Source organism: Electrophorus electricus, chromosome 18, assembly GCF_013358815.1.
Source record: "Electrophorus electricus isolate fEleEle1 chromosome 18, fEleEle1.pri, whole genome shotgun sequence".
Classification (NCBI taxonomy): domain Eukaryota; kingdom Metazoa; phylum Chordata; class Actinopteri; order Gymnotiformes; family Gymnotidae; genus Electrophorus; species Electrophorus electricus.
The window spans coordinates 10,353,385-10,373,200 of record NC_049552.1 but is presented as its reverse complement, the minus strand read 5'-3'; the positions used below and the strand labels follow the sequence as shown (position 1 = coordinate 10,373,200).

The following is a 19,816-nucleotide window of genomic DNA, read 5'->3' as shown; positions in this document are numbered from 1 at the left end:
GCAGGTTTGTTTTGGCTTCTTTTGCTTAAAGCTTGTCTATCTGAAATATATGTGCACAAGCACTTAAAAGGTTAATTTTTCATATGTGCCCTTTAAATAATGAATACACGCATGCATGAATCAGAAAGAATGAATAGCACTGTTATTCAGTCTTTATGACTTTTTCTACTTTTGTGCCAAATGTGGCCTGCAGATGAATATCAAAGTAATAATGAAAATGTTTTAGCAAATTAGCCTTAAAAATAGAGACAACATATTTTTTTTGGCGTTGTTTTTAGGCTGTTACTCTGCATCGGGTAATTCCTCTTTTGCCAACATTTGCCTATTTTTTAAAAAATGTTTTCTCTCACGTTGCTACGTGTAAATTTGCATATTGTAGTCTGGGAAAACAAGATGTTTTGACATAAATTTAGATCACCAAGGTGATCGAATGTTATGTGGAACGGTGACGAAGCCAAAACCCCTAAAACCATTCAGTCGTCTACCGACCCTCAAACTCACAAGGCGCTTTCAGATTTGCTCGATCTACGTTACACTTCAGCAGAATCCTAGGCTATGAATATGAAGTTTCTTCTGCCCGTCCTTGGTATCCGGCTTCGGCCGGCGGTCCTTTGTGCCGCTGGCATTTCAGCCGTAGCTGTCACTTCTTTTCTTGTTTACAGGTGGCGTGTTCGGGATCGGCAGCAGGCGGTAGAAGAAGCTGCGACCCACACTGAGCCCAGCGACCGTGAGTTAGCTAACTAACCAAGCTAGCGAGGAACGGACTATTGTATTTGAAAGTCAGGCCAGCTAACTACATAAGTTATCTAGCTAACTAGCTGCCGTAGCTTGATTCCTCGCAGAACTAACTACTACTTCACCTTCCGCCGTCATGTATACAACATAATGTTTCTCTTCGGTCAGACCCCGTCTATTTAATAACTAAATATAGCCTAAAGGTTTTGTTTGTTTGTTTGTTATTGTTTCTATGGCAACGGATCGCTGCAGTAACAAAAATAAAATTCAGCTTCTTAGCTAGCGCTAGCTAATTTAGCCTTTTAACGGCTAATATTTAGCTAAGGCTATGTTGTAGCTAGCTAGCCACAATCTTTTTGTTAAATATTTCACTGGTTATTTAAACATCTTTCGCAGAACTGGAGGATCGGGAGCCTTTTCCGTTGGATCAGGACACGTTTGAAACGACCTGTACTCTGATCCTAAAGGTACCTGGCGACATAGCTAGCTAGTTAGCTGGCTAATTGCTCATACTTGAGAACTCTAGCTAGCTTCATTCAGTTTATGCTCGCGTTTGTCTGTTATCACTGCTGCAGGAGGAGGTTTTTGTGCAGAACAGTTAACTTCCACTGCGTCTTTTTTCGCGACGCTGTGGTCACAGTTATTGTAAAATATAGATCTTGCACATTCTTCTTGAATGCAATGTAACAAGTTTTTGTTTTTCTTTCCCTTCGTAGTTGCAATCTTGCCTAAACAATGTATTTTCTTTCTTTTCTTTTTTTTTTTTTTACTGACCATGTATCAGCCTCTCCAAGCTCTGCACAACGCAAACAGGATGTTTGCCTACACCTTCTCGCAGATGTTTTATGCAGATACAAAGGTTCCCTTGAATTTTTAATCATTTTATAATAGGCCTTTTGGCACAGAGAAACATTTTGTTAGCTGAGAGTTTCCACTAGCCAGTGTCGTGGGAAAAGTTGATTGAGATGCTTTTTTTTCTGCATGATTGTAGATGGTAGAGGTGAAGCTCCAGCACAAATCCATCTACAGTGGGCTGGAGAGCGAGCACTGGTGGGTGCTCAGCAATGCGTTTTACCACGTGTGTGCAGAGGTGAGACTAAGTCATGGGAACAAGTTCCCAATTTCGGTGAGAATGGACATGACGGTTGTTTCCCTCACCTAACCTTTTTATTGCATTTGCAGCTTACCCTCCAGAACTTTGCCAACGTTAATGCTGTGGCCTGCATCAAGGTAAATATCTGTCTCAACTAAAAGCATTTTAACTAGCTTGTCCCATTTTGAGTCACATTAATCAGGATCTACTCCGTTAATTCAGCGCAGAGGAACCGGCATCACTGGGGCGACCTTCTACCTGTGCGCCGAGTCAACAGAGTCATCGGTGCAGAATATTTTTCTGGTTAGTGCTTTCTCCTGCCTGAATGCATCTGTTTGAATTAGACTTGTTTGAGATGTGGGCATTTTAAGAAAATTATATTTTGTGACATTTTTACTCTGTGTGTATTTTGCAGCAAACCATGGTGTCCATGACGTTTAAGGGTGTTTCCATCGATTCAGATGGCCTTTTCAGGTCATCTGAGTACAGTCACACCCAGACCGTCGAGACGCCGCACCCCGCTGTGTTTTCTAACGGACCATGATCACCAAGAGGACCCCCTCCACCTCCTCCTCCAGGCTTTTAATAACCCACAGAACACTTTGATTGACATTATACACATTTAGGATTTATTATATGCTATGTATCATACAATTTCTTTTACCCTCAATGCTCTTGTATGCATGTGGGTGTTTTTCAGATGCAGTCTGTTTTCACATAGCCATGTGAGGCCTAGGTCTTGACCTGTTGGCGCAAGAAGCTTGAGCATCACATGGACTGATCACCAAACTGGAGCAGTTTAGGTCTGTACCTTTCTTCTCTTTTCCCTTTACCCCCTACACCTGTTTAATTTTCCATCTTTTTAGGTTTGTGTCACCCTAAAACATCTCCCAGATTTCTCAGTAAAACATCTAACCATGTTTGGTGAGTCTTTTTCCTGCTTTTCTCTCATGCAGGTCTCCAGTGCAGGCTTTTTCCTGGATTACAGACAACTGGACAACCTGAAGCTCACCAAGAAACCCACCAGGACAAGAGGCCAACATCAGTTTTTGGACCAGGCCAGAACAACAAGGCTTTACAAGATGTTCTTCGGGATAATTTGAGACTTTGTGGTCTACACCAGACTACAAAGACAAGGCCAATCAGCGGACCGATCGCCGTAGAGAATTGATCCTTCAGGATTATTAGTGCCATCACCATCGTCGAAGAGTTGGACAAAATCACCATCCATGGAGTGGTCATCACCAGATCATCACCACTGCAGTCGTCCTCATCATGTTTTGTACATTTTGTAAATGTTTATTACAGCTTTATAAATATTTATCAGTAAATGATTTTCTTTCATTGTAAGGGAGTCACATTTTCTTGTTTTCACCTTCAGTGTTTGTTGTATGCATCATTAGTGAGTTACAGGCTAACATGTTTTACGTTGAATGTATCCAGAAATGGCATTTGAGTGATTCAGTATTTTCCTCATTAACTCTTATGCGTGGTCCAACCAGTTAATCAGTCAAGTAATATGCATAAACAAAAGTAGCTCTTGTTAATCTAAACTATGACTGAAAATAAGATAGGGGAATAAATCTGGGATATATCTCCTTATTCCATCATCAGGAGGGGCTTATGTTTTGTTGAATAACCTACAAGCACTCACTTTACAATTTAAGTTGAGAGCCAGTATAATGAAGTGGGTGTGTCTAGGGGCAGAATCCTTTCCAAACTCCAGTCGACAAATATGCATTCAAGGTGCAGATCTACACTTTGTTCTAAGACCCACCTAACTACAAAGACATGACCATCACCTGATGGATAGAAAGCTCAGAGATCCACATTGATCTCTGATCCTGTACTGGTCAGTCCCCGCAGGATTTGATCCAGAGATGGAATAAGAACAAATAAACTATGAAGAACATCCCAAGGCCGTTATCATAGAGGTAGGTTTGGTTGAGACACCCAAACTATAAGAAGAAATAGACAGACAGCTGGGAGAAGAATGAATTTGTTTACTGCTGTTGAGCAGTTTTGGGAAGTAATATCCACCTGTCTTATGCTACCACATGAATCCAAGGCAAAACGTGAATGTCCTTAATTTCCTAAAGCTCAGCATGATCAGAAACAACAAATATGCAGTAGATTGTGCTGAGAAAAGCACATTAAGATGGGAGTTGAATTAGTAGTGACCTGATACAATTAGACATTATTCATTTATGTTTATTTTTTGTTGGTAGGCAAAAGCAATGTTTACAATTTTAGGAAAAGCATCCATGAGCTATGTAACATGACTCCTAGAGTTGGAGATAACACGTGTTCACTGAAATGGCCTGGGTTGGCTCTTACCTTCAACGTGATAGCGGACCTGGCGTGTGTGACAAAATAAATTGCGCACTTCCGCAAAGGTAGTTATCAAGCCGTGGGTGCAGACACTGAGACCGGGGGTGGCATAAAGCGAATGGCTCCCTTTTGGGGTAGAAAGGGAAGCCAAATCTGAACAGCTTGTTTTAGTTCATGTTTTCTGACATAGGCAGCCCACTAAAATGCTGACTGATGTGGTGGAATTTTGAACAAACAGCAAGTCACACGTGATTAAGAGAGTCATTTAATAACGAAAATAGGACACACAAAAGGACACACAGCTGTGTGAGGGCTAATGCTCGAAAGCGAAAGCTCTAAAGGGGTAGACTGACTACTCCTTATATCTAAACTTCAACCCCCTCCCCAGGGAGGTGGTGCTCTGTGATCTTGTTCACGCACTCCCTGCTCCATTTGGTGATGAACATTCCTGCATATGCCAGGACGCTTCAAAGGACAGACACCATTTGCAAGAAAACAAAAGCCTAATCCCTCTTTACGACCCCTGCAGGTCACAACACAATCATTTGTTCACACAATATACAGAGACAGAGTATGCAGACTAAACCATTCATATAGGATTATATGATGGAAAGGATTAACATAACTATATAGGAATCATCACATATGAATCACATGATAATACATGATCAAATAATATTTTCCATCACACTGAGTTGTCTTATTTCACAGTTGGTGTGTTGGTAGGCACTCAAGATAGCCAAATATATGTGCACAAGCACTTAAAAGGTTAATTTTTCATATGTGCCCTTTAAATAATGAATACACGCATGCATGAATCAGAAAGAATGACTGAATAGCACTGTTATTCAGTCTTTATGACTTTTTCTACTTTTGTGCCAAATGTGGCCTGCAGATGAATATCAAAGTAATAATGAAAACGTTTTAGCAAATTAGCCTTAAAAATAGAGACAACATATTTTTTGTGGCGTTTTTTTAGGCTGTTACTCTGTATCGGGTAATTCCTCTTTTGCCAACATTTGCCTATTTTTTTTTAAATGTTTTCTCTCACGTTGCTACGTGTAATTTTGCATATTGTAGTCTGGGAAAACAAGATGTTTTGACATAAATTTAGATCACCAAGGTGATCGAATGTTATGTGGAACGGTGACGAAGCCAAAACCCTAAAACCATTCAGTCGTATACCGACCCTCAAACTCACAAGGCGCTTTCAGATTTGCTCGAGCTACATTACACTTAAACAGAATCCTCTGCTATGAATATGAAGTTTCTTCTGCGTGTCCTTAGTATCCGGCTTCGACCGGCGGTCCTTTGTGCCGCTGGCATTTCAGCCGTAGCTGTCACTTCTTTTCTTGTTTACAGGTGGCGTGTCCGGGATCGGCAGCAGGCGGTGGAAGAAGCTGCGACCCACACTGAGCCCAGCGACCGTGAGTTAGCTAACTAACCAAGCTAGCGAAGAACGGACTATTGTATTTGAAAGTCAGGCCAGCTAACTACATAAGTTATCTAGCTAACTAGCTGCCGTAGCTTGATTCCTCGCAGAACTAACTACTATATGACGCTGGCTAGTTGCTTAGCTTAGCTTAGCTAACGCTAGCTTGTTCGTCTGTTTTAATCACACTCTTCTACGACTTTTGTAACATCACCTTCCGCCGTCATGGATACAACATAATGTTTCTCTTCGGTCAGACCCCGTCTATTTAATAACTAAATTTAGCATAAAGGGTTTTTTTTTTGTTTGCATTTTATTGTTTCTAAGGCAACGGATTGCTGCAGTAACAAAAAAGAAATTCAGCTTCTTAGCTAGCGCTAACTAATTTACCCTTTTAACGGCTAATATTTAGCTAAGGCTATGTTGTAGCTAGCTAGCCACATTCTTTTTGTTAAATATTTCACTGGTTATTTAAACATCTTTCGCAGAACTGGAGGATCGGGAGCCTTTTCCGTTGGATCAGGACAAGTTTGATGCGACCTGTACTCTGATCCTAAAGGTACCTGGCGACATAGCTAGCTAGTTAGCTGGCTAATTGCTCATACTTGAGAACTCTAGCTAGCTTCATTCAGTTTATACTCGCGTTTGTCTGTTATCACTGCTGCAGGAGGAGGTTTCTGTGCAGAACAGCTAACTTCCACTGCGTCTTTTTTCGCGACGCTATGGTCACAGTTATTGTAAAATATAGATCTTGCACATTCTTCTTAAATGCAATGTAACAAGTTTTTGTTTTGCTTTCCCTTCATAGTTGCAATCTTGCCTAAACAATGTATTTTCTTTTTTTTTTACTGACCATGTATCAGCCTCTCCAAACTCTGCACAACGCAAACAGGATGTTTGCCTACACCTTATCGCAGATGTTTTCTGCAGATACAAAGGTTCCCTTGAATTTTTAATCATTTTATAATAGGCCTTTTGGCACAGAGAAACATTTTGTTAGCTGAGAGTTTCCACTAGCCGGTGTCGTGGTAACGTTGATTGAGATGCTTTTTTTCTGCATGATTGTAGATGGTAGAGGTGAAGCTCCAGCACAAATCCATCTACAGTGGGCTGGAGAGCGAGCACTGGTGGGTGCTCAGCAATACATTTTACCACGTGTGTGCAGAGGTGAGACTAAGTCATGGGAACAAGTTCCCAATTTCAGTGAGAATGGACATGACGGTTGTTTCCCTCACCTAACCTTTTTATTGCTTTTGCAGCTTACCCTCCAGAACTTTGCCAGCGTTAATGCTGTGGCCTGCATCAAGGTAAATATCTGTCTCAACTAAAAGCATTTTAACTAGCTTGTCCCATTTTGAGTCACATTAATCAGGATCTACTCCGTTAATTCAGCGCAGAGGAACCGGCATCACTGGGGCGACCTTCTACCTGTGCGCCGAGTCAACAGAGTCATCGGTGCAGAATATTTTTCTGGTTAGTGCTTTCTCCTGCCTGAATGCATCTGTTTGAATTAGACTTGCTTGAGATGTGGGCATTTTAAGAAAATTATATTTTGTGACATTTTTACTCTGTGTGTATTTTGCAGCAAACCATGGTGTCCATGACGTTTAAGGGTGTTTCCATCGATTCAGATGGCCTTTTCAGGTCATCTGAGTACAGTCACACCCAGACCGTCGAGACGCTGCACCCCGCTGTGTTTTCTAACGGACCATGATCACCAAGAGGACCCCCTCCACCTCCTCCTCCAGGCTTTTAATAACCCACAGAACACTTTGATTGACATTATACACATTTAGGATTTATTATATGCTATGTATCATACAATTTCTTTTACCCTCAATGCTCTTGTATGCATGTGGGTGTTTTTCAGATGCAGTCTGTTTTCACATAGCCATGTGAGGCCTAGGTCTTGACCTGTTGGCGCAAGAAGCTTGAGCATCACATGGACTGATCACCAAACTGGAGCAGTTTAGGTCTGTACCTTTCTTCTCTTTTCCCTTTACCCCCTACACCTGTTTAATTTTCCATCTTTTTAGGTTTGTGTCACCCTAAAACATCTCCCAGATTTCTCAGTAAAACATCTAACCATGTTTGGTGAGTCTTTTTCCTGCTTTTCCATCATGCAGGTCTCCAGTGCAGGCTTTTTCCTGGATTACAGACAACTGGACAACCTGAAGCTCACCAAGAAACCCACCAGGACAAGAGGCCAACATCAGTTTTTGGACCAGGCCAGAACAACAAGGCTTTACAAGATGTTCTTCAGGCTAATTTGAGACTTTGTGGTCTACACCAGACTACAAAGACAAGGCCAATCAGCGGACCGATCGCCATAGAGAATTGATCCTTCAGGATTATTAGTGCCATCACCATCGTCGAAGAGTTGGACAAAATCACCATCCATGGAGTGGTCATCACCAGATCATCACCACTGCAGTCGTCCTCATCATGTTTTGTACATTTTGTAAATAATGTTTGTTACAGCTTTATAAATATTTATCAATAAATGATTTTCTTTCATTGTAAGGGAGTCACATTTTCTTGTTTTCACCTTCAGTGTTTGTTGTATGCATCATTAGTGAGTTACAGGCTAACGTTTTATGTTGAATGTATCCAGAAATGGCATTTGAGTGATTCAGTATTTTCCTCATTAACTCTTATGCGTGGTCCAACCAGTTAATCAGTCAAGTAATATGCATAAACAAAAGTAGCTCTTGTTAATCTAAACTATGACTGAAAATAAGATAGGGGAATAAATCTGGGATATATCTCCTTATTCCATCATCAGGAGGGGCTTATGTTTTGTTGAATAACCTACAAGCACTCACTTTACAATTTAAGTTGAGAGCCAGTATAATGAAGTGGGTGTGTCTAGGGGCAGAATCCTTTCCAAACTCCAGTCGACAAATATGCATTCAAGGTGCAGATCTACACTGCATTCTAAGACCCACCTAACTACAAAGACATGACCATTACCTGATGGATAGAAAGCTCAGAGATCCACATTGATCTCTGATCCTGTACTGGTCAGTCCCCACAGGATTTGACCCAGAGATGGAACAAGAACAAATAAAAAAATGATGAATATCCCAAGGCCATTATTAATGGGGCTGGTTTAGCACAATCCCTTTGTTTCAGAGCAGTGTACAAGGCACCACTTGAGGTTATGTACATTCCTAGAAATCCCAGATCATTGAAGCAAAAAAGAAAGTACAAAAGGTTGCTATGATTTACACACGAGAAACTAAGTACATCTGCATACTGCATCTTGAGCCTTTATGTCTTGGGTGATTTGTCATTGTTCAGAGCAATAAGAACTGCTGTACAAATAAACTTACACAGGAAACAACATCCTGATTTCAAACTAAATGAAGTTTGTGAAGCCTCAAGGAGTGTAAACTATTTTTATGGAGGAGCCTGGGGGTTGATTGTAAACATTCAGTCCTTTCATAGTGGACTATAGATGCTGTTACAGCGACTAAATGTTATGCAGTGTTTTACAGCATGATGTAGTTTTTATTTTCTTGCAATTTCAAACATCGAATTTCAGATTTCATGTCTCTTTCAGACCCCATCTCATTAGGCATAATGTTTGTATCTTGATGTTATGGGAAACTGGGAAGCTCTTTGTTTGCAGTAGATTGTACTAAGAAAAGCAAGCAAAGATGGTAATTGAATTAATAGTGAGCTGATAGAAGAAGGCATCATTCTTTGATGTTTATTTTTCTTTGGTAGGCAAAAGAACTTTTACAATTTTAGTAAAAGCATACATGGGCCCTGTACCATGATTCCTAGAGTTGGAGATGTTCAGTGAAATGGCAACCAAATATTTCATTTGATGTTTGTGTTCTTTGACTCTGATAGTCAGTCACAGTAGGAGCTCAACATCAAGATGTGGTTTTCAACCACTAAGGAAGGTGGTCCTGAAATGAGTACAGACTGTCATGAGATTCATAACATTATTACATCATCTCACGACATTATTACAATTTCAATTAACAGGTTTGTTTTGGCTTCTTTTTCTTAAGGCTTGTCTCGCTTATACTCAGAAGCAGAGCTCTGAAACACTGGAATTCAACTCTTTACAAAGTGTGAGATATAAGAGATCATAAGTATTGTTCATGAGTTATGTGGGAAGATGGGATTGTGAGATTGACCATATATTAGATGCAGCGACTGCAGTAAAGAGGTCATTGTAGCAAACTGTGGACAAAGAGTAAGCTGAGTTATAAAGCTAAGCTCTCAATTTCCCTTTCAAACTACATCCCCTTCCTTACCTATGGTCATGAACTCATGAGACAAATGGCCAAGAACGGACATACGTGGACATCTTTGCTCACCCTATTGCCACCATGATCCCAGAATGGACCAAGCAGAGAAGATTATGTTGATGAAGATGTCATTAATAACTGCAATACATAAATTGCATTATTCATTAGGCTGTTCATTCATTACTGCATAATCTTTGAGTTACAAAGTGCATAAGTGTCAACAATGCATGAATTCATACATTCTAGAGATCGACAAAAAAACTACTTAAAGGGGTGAGAGCAGCAGCTAAAAATCTTCTTGCCCGCACTCCTACTTATCTTCCTGTTACAAGGAAAAATCTCAGAAAGATTCCACCATTGCTTATTAAACATGCATAAAATTAGAAATTCATAAAAAAATTTATTCCACCTGTTTTGATTATACTCCGTTTTATCAGGATGTATGTTCAGTGTTTTTACTTTTATTTGTTTTTAGTATTTTTGTTGTTTTTATCTTGACTGTGTATTTTTTAATTTTGATCTATAAAACACCTTTTGAAAAGTGTTTTGGAAAATGCTGAACAAATAAACATTATTATTATTATTATAACCAAATGGTTTAGTTTGTTTGAAGTTTCATATTATAATCCATGCCATATGATCTTCATAACGAACTGAGATTACAGTCTTCTTCCACCTACTCCTCTTCTTCTTCTTCTTCTTCTTCTTCTTCTTCTTCTTCTTCTTCTTCTTCTTCTTCATCACACTGTGTCTGTTGTCCCGACAGCTTGAGAAGAAACTGGCCATGTAAATACCATCCACCATGTATGGAACCAGATGATGGGTATCATGATAGGAACATGCCACAATCAAAAGAAGTGTCAGATAATCTTCTGCCACTGTGAAATTCACTGCTACTGCTGTCCCACTCCACTTGTGCCAGACGGGATCCCTGTCAATTTTAACTTCAAGCTCGGCTCCATCACTGCAGCTCCCTCCAGGATGGTCTGGACCTCATCTTCCTCCATTTAAATAGGAAAACATCCCTGCTCAACAGTCTGGGAAAATCTGACTGAATGTGAACTTCATTTAGTGTCTATGATATGTCTGACATGTTTGTGGTGAATGAATGTCAGTCACGGTCCCAGACACGATGTGGAGAGGTCTGCTCAAATTATCACCTTAATGTTCCTCAAGAATGTGGAGTCCTCTTCCTGGATTTAGTAATGGCTTTGTAGGATGGGAGTAATCTGACAACAGCCTGGAGTTTATGTCACCAGAGACAGAGAGGGTGGACATATACAGCACAGGCATTAGCTGCACGATCTCCTTTGCCTTCACCAGTCACCAGTGTCCAGTTTCTACACCAGCCTGGAAAGATTAATGCAATTGTTCCATAGGATCACTTCACTAATCCAAGTTTTAAATAAACCATATTGATAATCTCCCTACAGATTATGTAACTGTTCATGAAATACTAAACTGATTATAATAGAATATCACCATGCATCTTAACAATTCTAATGTCATTATAGGGCAATATGACAATGGCTCAAGTCAATAATAGCACCTGGTCTCAAACCATGGTTTTACAGGCAGTAAACTTATGCTCTGACCACGTAGCCATCTTTACTTTACTCTTTAAAATAATGTTTAGTGTTATGTGTCATCCTGATGGTTTGAAATTACATGTTTGAATCCAGGCTACACTAAAGTCATCTGCATTAGCTATTTTGTCTTTAATGCTAAAAAACATTAAACATTTCATAGAATTTTTACATTTTTTTACAGCCTACAGTCAATGGCCACTTTGTTATAAACACTTACCATGTAGTTACACCTTATATGTGTACAGTTAAAGACTGTACCTAGTGCCAGATTGTCCTTCCTCTACCCTCATCATCAATGACCCATTTCTGAAAACAGGACCATAGTTGAGCGAATATTATTTGGCTGGCGGACCACTCAAACCAGCAATGATACTGATGAATGTAAAAACTCCAGCAAGACTTACAATGTGCTTACAATGTTGTCAGATCAAGACCAACCCACTCACTTGCCACTCATAGACACCACCAAAATAATAATAGTGGTATGATTTTGACTACATAAATGTTAATAAAGTGGCTAATAATTATGGCTAAATACCTATGATTTGTTTCTTTTAAAGGGAAGTTAATTTTCATAAGTCAATATACAAGGGGGAAAAATTATCATAGCAGTCCATTTTAATACTATAGCTAGCTATAATAAATGTTTAAAGGCCTGTGTGTGCACAATATTGGGTAGCGAGCTAACTAGCTAACTTAACAGATAGCTACCATAGTTAGCTAGTTGGCTGCATGACAGCCAAAGGTTTAAACGATTTTAAACATCAAATGTAACTAGCTACATACGAAGGAATAAGTTATATCTGTGATGTAAGTTGTAACGTCTCATGTGAAAAAGTTATGTCTCATTTGACCAGGTTGGACTACAGAACTTATTGAACAGTTCCCAGTAGGCTAAAATAAGCAGTTACATGTAACATTTGGATTCGGTTCTCTGACAAATAACGTCCCCTAGACAGTGCGATTAAAAATTGGCTTATTGAATAAAAGTATTATGAACCCAATCGCTTTTGAAATGTTTTGTGTAATATATATGCCTTCAACCTGGTTTATATTCCTTATATTACAGGCTTCGTCGACAGATGTGTGTCAATCAAAAGATATCAGCAGGTTGTTGTTGCTGACCAACGTTTTGAACAAAAGCTCGAATTAAACTTAACATGTCATCTGCTAATTGAGGCTCAGAGAGTCTTCCTCTTTGCCACTGAATACCTGTTGGCAATGTTTCTATTCTAAACAAACTAAAACAAGCAAGCAATAAAAAGAGTACTTGAATAAAAGCTGTTTTGTTTTCTTTTTATTACCTGGGGCAGATAGTTCTTAAACTTTAGTTGGTTTGCTGAAAATTAATAGCTGTGCATGCCACTTAAATACCAGTTTGGTGGTCTACAATGAATTAAAAACATAATCACTTACTTTGCTTGTATCAATATCATCTATGTCATCTATATGAACAAGTCTTGTGTAATCCCTAAAAGCATGACTGCAGTTCAAAAGAAAGTTATACAAAGCCTAAAAAGCTAAAAGAGTGGCAGAAGGCTAAGAATGAAGTGAGAAAAGAAAAATGAAAGAATATAGAAAAAGAAAGCAACAATGAACAAGCAGACCTTAAACACAAAATTAAAGAGGCAATTGCAGATACCTTATAATGGGCGTTTCCTACCTACTCAAAATCTAAAGCAGTGATGAAATGCCACCCCAACGTCAAATGATTTGCCCAGAACAGGGAATATTCACTGAAAAATTCTGGATACTTCATCTCAGAGCTGACTGAGGAGGTGGAGAGCACTACTGAGACTCTCACTAGATGGAGCCAAAAATCCTTACTGCTTAAAATCTCCCTACCTGTAAATTCCCTATCTGATCTTTGTAGTTTCCATACATTTACAGCAGCATTTTAATATGGGGAAGACATATTACAGTACACACCCTGCCACATGAGTCTCATCCCAGTTTCAAAAATGAGAAAAGCTTAACCAACTTCCATTCAGTGCTATCACAAATAACTCACACAGTCAATTGCAATTGCAATCATGTGTTTTGCCAATATATTCTATCAGTATGCTGTGGTCCTCTAATGACCGCCAACCTTTTTTTATTCAATATCCTATTCTCACTTCTAAAAAATCTGACTTGGTAGGCAACCCTATGAGAACTAAGGTCCATGTCTCTTAGTAAGCTTTAGGGGTATGTTTTTATTCATACCTTCATAACTTTCTGCTGACATTTCTCTAGGATATATGGTATTTGAGAGTATTTTTGCGCTGGTGACAGAATAATTCTTCCATAGATCGTAGATTCAGTTTACCTTGCTGGGGGATCCGATGACAGTGCTGGGGCAGATACTGACTGATACATCAGTGGGCTGAAGGAGATGATGTGCGGGTGGTAGTGACAGTCTAGAATAAAATCAAATGCTTTTGTAGTTGGAAGAAGGCATCTAAAGATAAAGTTTTATATGGTAATTTTTTCATTATTTCATATCTAGTCATATTTAATTAATTAGGTAGGAAACATATTGAGTAGAAATTGCCTAATTTGGGCGAAACTGCATTAGCTACTTGTAAACTCCAGAATCAGAGAGGAAACAGGGACAAGTTTTAGGTGTTGTTTAAAATAGTCAATATTGCATGACTCAAAACTCACATGATAAAAGCTAACACTCACATAGACTCAGGTGAAAAGTTCAATATACACATATATATGCATACATACATTTCCACATTCTCCAGGGAAAAGTTTCAAAGGTTCCTAATTATCGAAGGCAAAAAAAGATGCAAGGTTAAACTCATCATTTATCCCTGCTGGTTCCATGGTATCTAAAGTATGAATACAAAATGTTTCCTTTTTAAAAATCTTCTTGTTGTCCCAACCTCTCATTCCTGTCACGGTATGGCTCCTCCTCCCAAGTGTCTCCCTGTGTGTGTGTGTGTGTGTGTTCGGTTGTCTGTTTGGCCATGTTTCACACCTACTCCTCGTTGTGTGTTGTTAGTGTGTGTGTATATATATAAGTCCTTTGTTTAAATGTAAACATTGTTGGTGTTTGATCTTGCCATAGCCATAGCACTATGTTGTCTTTTGTGTTTGACCAAAAACATCGTTGTATGTCATATGGCTCCTCTTTGCATCCTGCCGAGCCTCCCCGCATCACAATACCAAGTGTAACTGTTTCTATCCCAAATCATTTAAGGGCTTGAATATTATGATTTGTCTCTGTAAAATGTCTGGCCACTAGCGAATTAATGCCATTTTTCCTGAGACAATTCTTATGTTCTGAGAGTATACATTCTTGGGATACTATGGTCTTTGTGAACATAGTTTTATTAATCAAACCATAAATTGTGGCATATTGTGTGTGTTTTTATTTAGAGTAGGCAGGACACATATGCTGAAATGAGTAACGTTTATTGAGGACAAATTCAGATTCATAGTTCACGACACGATCTGAGGTATAACAGAAAACAACGAGACCTAGCCAGAACACATAACTGAACAGGACACGATGAGAAGCACAAAACGAAGGCAATAGCAAACAATCATGAGAAAGCACAGGATGACGATTGCACGACAGCCAGGGAGACTAACCATGATATTAACAAAACGATAGCAGGGACTATGGATGTTGCTGAGTACAATTATACTTTGCTTATTTTGCTTTCCATGCAGGTGGTTTTTGTGCTATTGTTAGAAATACTCTAAAAGCCAGTGTTATTCATTCATCTTTCTGAGTAAGAACAGATAGATGTGTTCTCAAAAATGGGGAGGATGGGACCAAAACATAGATCCTATTAAGAACATAAAAAATAAAGTGTACTTATGGTACTAAATGTTGTCCCGCACAATATCACTGTTTTCCATAAGCAGGCTGGTGTTCTAAAAGTGTTCTTGCTGATGCCAAAACACTGCATCAAACCACCCGAATATCAAGACAGTCAGTGACCCTTGATTTATAGTCGGCACTGGGTGGAGATGAAGAGAGACCAGCTGTGACTCACCCCTTACACTAAATGCGAATGTATCAAGTTGAGAGCTTGTTAAAAAAAGAGAAAGGGAGGAAGAGAATGAGGGTAGGTGAGACAGAATAAGATAAAGGGGACAGCGAGAGCCATTGAGAAAGAACAAGATAAGTGAGAAAGAACAAGCTAGAGTAAGAGAGAGAGAGAGACATCATACATAAGAGATGTACAACAGAGATGCACCTTAGGATTACACGCCTGACTGAGATAAAGAAAGGCAAAGTCCTCTCCATTACAGCAGCCACACAGACATAGGGCACTCCCATGGGTCATGTTGGAACAGATTAATGAGGAGCACTATCATATCCAGACAATATGACCTGCGCTCGTGAAGGCTGCTAAGGCAACATCAGACTAACAGCAGATATGTACACATTCACAGGAATTCTAGTCTTTTCTGACAGTTAATCTTCAGAATGCTTCATATGCCTACTTATGCATTTGGTACCTTAAGGGGCTATAGGTAGTGTGTGTATAACTCACTGTAGTTAAAACATTTAAAAATCAAAATCATTGTACTTAATGTGATGCTAGAGAATAGCCATCAAGTATCTCTATTTTCAATTTACTACTACTAATAATAACAACAGTAATAAATAATAATTGTCAGCATAAATAGTAAATGAGTTAGTGCTGAGAAACACTTGGCTAGTGTAATTGTATGTCATCATAGAACATTCTAAATAACAGTGTGTGTGTGTGTGTGTGTGTGTGTGTGTGTGTGTGTGTGTGTGTGTGTGTGTGTGTGTGTGTGTGTGTGAGTGTGAAGGAGGGAGGGATTGAAGAGAGTATTTAAACAAAAAAAAATTCTATTCAAATGAATTCACCAAGATAAAATCTTAATAATCACAGGTGTTTATTAGGTGGATGCAATAGAATAAATGCAATATATTCAAGGATTTTCAGACAAATTAGAGAGAGTGACAGCTTCCTTTCCACTCTCCTCCACAGCTAAAAAAATCTTGGGTGGCCTTCTTTCCCAGAAGTTTAAGGAATAGTAGATACACATTTAGAAATTGCACATCAGTAGTAAAATGGAGGTGGGGTTGTAAACATGTTTGACTCCAGCTACGATGAGAAGAGGATTACAGTTGCTGCTTGAGCGAGCACTTAAGCAGTGTCTGCTTGGAACAGAGCACACACTGTATTTTCCAACTTAGTTTGACAAATATGACCATGGGAACAAAGTGGAGCACATAATTTCCCTTCTATTTTGGGATGTATGTTTGTCAAAAATCAGCTGACATCAACCTCTTGGGTTTTCAAAACAAAAGAAATTCTAACACAAGGTTTTTACTTCTTCTTTTTTTCACAGCAAACGCCTATAACAACCCCTGTTTGAACCCCTACTCATAAGGTACACTGAACTGCTGTATATCTGCTTGTATCCACCTTCTGATGTAAGGAGCTGGTTATGTCTAAAGCTCTGTGTGAACAATATCAATGCTGGCTATAGGCTTTAGAATGTGAGTGGAAAAGAACATGTTCTTTGGCAAAAACATATGTTTATATGAAAGTTATTTCTCAGCTAACTGATAATTACTTTGTTTCATGTACCAATACACTGCTAAGGTTTGTTGGTGTTGTACAATAGTGTTAGAACAGTTGGTGGTGGTCTGAAGTGTCTTGCAGTGTCCTGAAATATAAACACAAACCTCATGAGCTGGGCAGTAAATAAATTACAGACTCTTTACAGTCTGTGTCTTTTCAGAACTGTAAATAAGAGTGTCTGAGGAGGTCTTCTCCAACCCAAAGACGTGCATCAGGTGGGTGATGTGTAGCATGTGCCTCAGAAGCAGTATATTGTAAGCAGTGTAACTGCTGCATTGTGGACAGAGCTCTTTTTGTCCATATTCCATCCTCCTGGTAGAGAACAATGGAAACAGACATCAGTGTAAGACAACAGAATTAAGACCTTATTACACAACTCTGTGGCATACTTAGTTAAATTGAGGTGTAATGTGAATGTTGGGGAAATTTGAACTTATCTCCGTGTTCACAACATAATTTACTGACAGTCTTACAATTGTAAAAACTTCACAAATTAATGTTTATTTTCAATTTAATTACAATTATAATTAATTTAGTTTCTATTCCATTCTATTTACAAACTACCTTATCGGAAAACAGAATTCCACACATGGTCCATACCCGTAATGAGCAAGCCATAGCCAAAAGTTAAAAGGTCAAAAACTCTGAAACAGCATGATAAAGAAATTGAGAAACTGAGCCTCTTCCCTTCCCACCAAAAGTTGCAGTTCAGTTCATAACATCTTTCTGTTTATCCCAAATTGATTGTTTCTCAAATAATCCACAGTATTTTCAGCAGGCATTCCTTCATTGCCAAACAATGATGCTCTTCACTTGCAAATACATACATAATCCCACATCCGTCATGGTGCCCTGAGACTGGAGCATGCATCATGTGGAACGTGAGTTTGGATGACCTGCTGAACCCGTGCGCGAGGCGCGAGGCGTATCTGGAGAAATACATGGGCCCCCGTTATTCGCCACTCTTCCTACCCATGTGCATCACTTGTTCATCTTTGTAGTGGGCGTGCTTGGCAATGTGCTCACATGCACCATCATCGCCCGTTACTGGGTCATGCGCACACCCACCAACTACTACCTATTCAGCCTGGCCTTATCAGACTTGTTGGTACTGCTCCTGGGCCTTCCCCTGGAGCTCTACGAGCTCTGGTCCAACTACCCTTTCCTGCTGGGCGCCGGCGGCTGCTACTTCAAAACGTACCTCTTCGAGACGGTGTGCCTCGCCTCCATGCTCAATGTTACATTTCTGAGCGCCGAGCACTACCTTGCTGTGGTGCACCCCGTGCGCGCCAGGCATGTGATCACATGGTCTCGCGCCAAGCGCCTCATCTTGGTGCTGTGGACGATGGCGCTGTTGTGCACGCTGCCCAACACAAGCCTGCGCAGCGTGCAGGTGCTGCCACTGCGGTTTGGGCAGAGCTTCCCTGACTCAGCTGTGTGTGGCCTGGTGCAGCCCGCATGGATCTACAACCTGTTGGTGCAGCTCACTGCACTGCTCTTCTTCCTGCTGCCCATGCTGGTCATCAGCATGCTCTATCTGTAGATCAGACTGCAGCTGCAGCGAGAGAGGCTGCAAGCGCATACCAATGCTTGGCACGGGCAGAGCACGGCAGCACGGAACCGCCAGCAGAGGACATGCCACCGGCAGGTCACCAGAATGCTGTGTGAGGAGCCCATTTGCTTTGTTTAGGCTTCCTTCCTCAAGAGTCAAACTATAGAGAAATATGATATCTAAATGACATCCTATGACTTCAGAAATCATTTCTTTGCATCTTTGTAACTGACTTAATTTTTCTAACAATATTTTATCACAGTATTACTCACTATATTTCTATACTGCAAAAAACACTGTAAAATCCTGGAGACAATCTCAGTATAGGATTATTCATTAAATCAGTTTGCAGGTTGTTGTTTTCTTTTAGCTCTCTTCCTTCAACTCTTATCCAGTGATTTTTTTTGTTTTTTGTCATTTTTGATTTGGTTTACCAGTTGTGTTGGTGATCATATTCAGGGTTTGCTGGGCACCTTTTCACATTGACCGCGTCATGTGGAGCTACATTGACATCTGGACCGACGAGCACCATCGCATCTTCAAGTTCGTTCACCTGCTCTCAGGTATCTTCTTTTACCTGAGTTCAGTGGTCAACCCCATTCTCTACAACCTCATGTCCTCTCGGTTCAAGATTAAAGATTACATCATATAATAAAATATGTGTAGAACTCAATATATCTATAATCTGTATAGACCTTGTTATTAAGTATAATAATTAATACAGTATTTCACTGCTTGGCATTGTCTTAGTATTGACTTCCAATAAACAGGAATATCTTTCTGTTAGCAATCTTGTGCTATTATGGTCTTACACTCTTGTTATATTTGCGGTTTCCAACCTGAAATCAAATTGGTTAGCAGATAAGCAAAAGGGGAACTGAAAGATAATTCTCCAAGATGTCTCCCTTCAAAGTCACCTTCTTTCATTTTTCCCTCCAGTATGAATACAGCCTACAAACCACTGTAAAGGAACCTGAACGCACAAAGAGCAAAGAGTTGATTGCGTACTATATTGCATTTTCATTGTGCATACACTAGTCACGAAATCCACGTTTCCCATGAATTCACTACAACATGTAGTTTATATTTAGATTTTTCCATATCCACTGGTAAAGGTTTTATTGTATTGAAGGTCAGTTTTCTTTTATATGGGTGAGAGTGTTCAACTGTGGTTGCTTCTTTCTTTTAGTGAAATAAACCTTTCGTTTACACTCAGTGAATGTTTGGGTTTCCTAAATTATCAGTATAT

At 39.6% G+C, this 19,816-nt stretch overlaps 2 protein-coding genes across 3 annotated transcripts; both read left to right on the top strand.

Moving 5' to 3' along the window:
• The first annotated feature begins 490 nt into the window (after window positions 1-490).
• Window positions 491-3,089, top strand: LOC118242966. Of its 2 annotated transcripts, XR_004777137.1 has the most exons (8): window positions 491-727; window positions 1,132-1,202; window positions 1,520-1,594; window positions 1,727-1,825; window positions 1,918-1,965; window positions 2,051-2,131; window positions 2,290-2,631; window positions 2,785-3,089. XR_004777137.1 is itself a non-coding variant. In XM_035536392.1 (7 exons), the coding sequence occupies exons 1-7, from the start codon at window positions 556-558 to the stop codon at window positions 2,370-2,372; spliced, it is 675 nt and encodes a 224-aa protein (XP_035392285.1). In that variant the 5' UTR covers window positions 491-555; the 3' UTR covers window positions 2,373-2,461. The 2 variants fall into 2 exon arrangements, 1 of the variants encoding a protein (XP_035392285.1); XM_035536392.1 differs by lacking the exon at window positions 2,785-3,089 and having other exon boundaries at window positions 2,244-2,461.
• A 14,735-nt stretch (window positions 3,090-17,824) lies between these two features.
• On the top strand, window positions 17,825-19,219 carry LOC113590703 (neuromedin-U receptor 1-like; the record flags this gene model as incomplete). Its single annotated transcript, XM_027030989.2, is given in 3 exon segments — window positions 17,825-17,996; window positions 17,999-18,679; window positions 19,005-19,219. Coding segments are annotated over 3 exon segments (1,068 nt in total), but the record flags the coding sequence as incomplete, so codon positions are not given.
• Window positions 19,220-19,816: the final 597 nt, after the last annotated feature.

What these genes read in the sequence shown, in the direction of transcription:
- LOC118242966 (XM_035536392.1), top strand. Translation starts at nt 556, where the DNA reads ATGAATATGAAGTTTCTTCTGCCCGTCCTTGGTATCCGGCTTCGGCCG. An exon ending in CCTGTACTCTGATCCTAAAG is followed by an intron (nt 1,203 to 1,519) that starts GTACCTGGCGAC and finishes ACCATGTATCAG; the next exon opens with CCTCTCCAAGCTCTGCACAA. An exon ending in TTTACCACGTGTGTGCAGAG is followed by an intron (nt 1,826 to 1,917) that starts GTGAGACTAAGT and finishes TTGCATTTGCAG; the next exon opens with CTTACCCTCCAGAACTTTGC.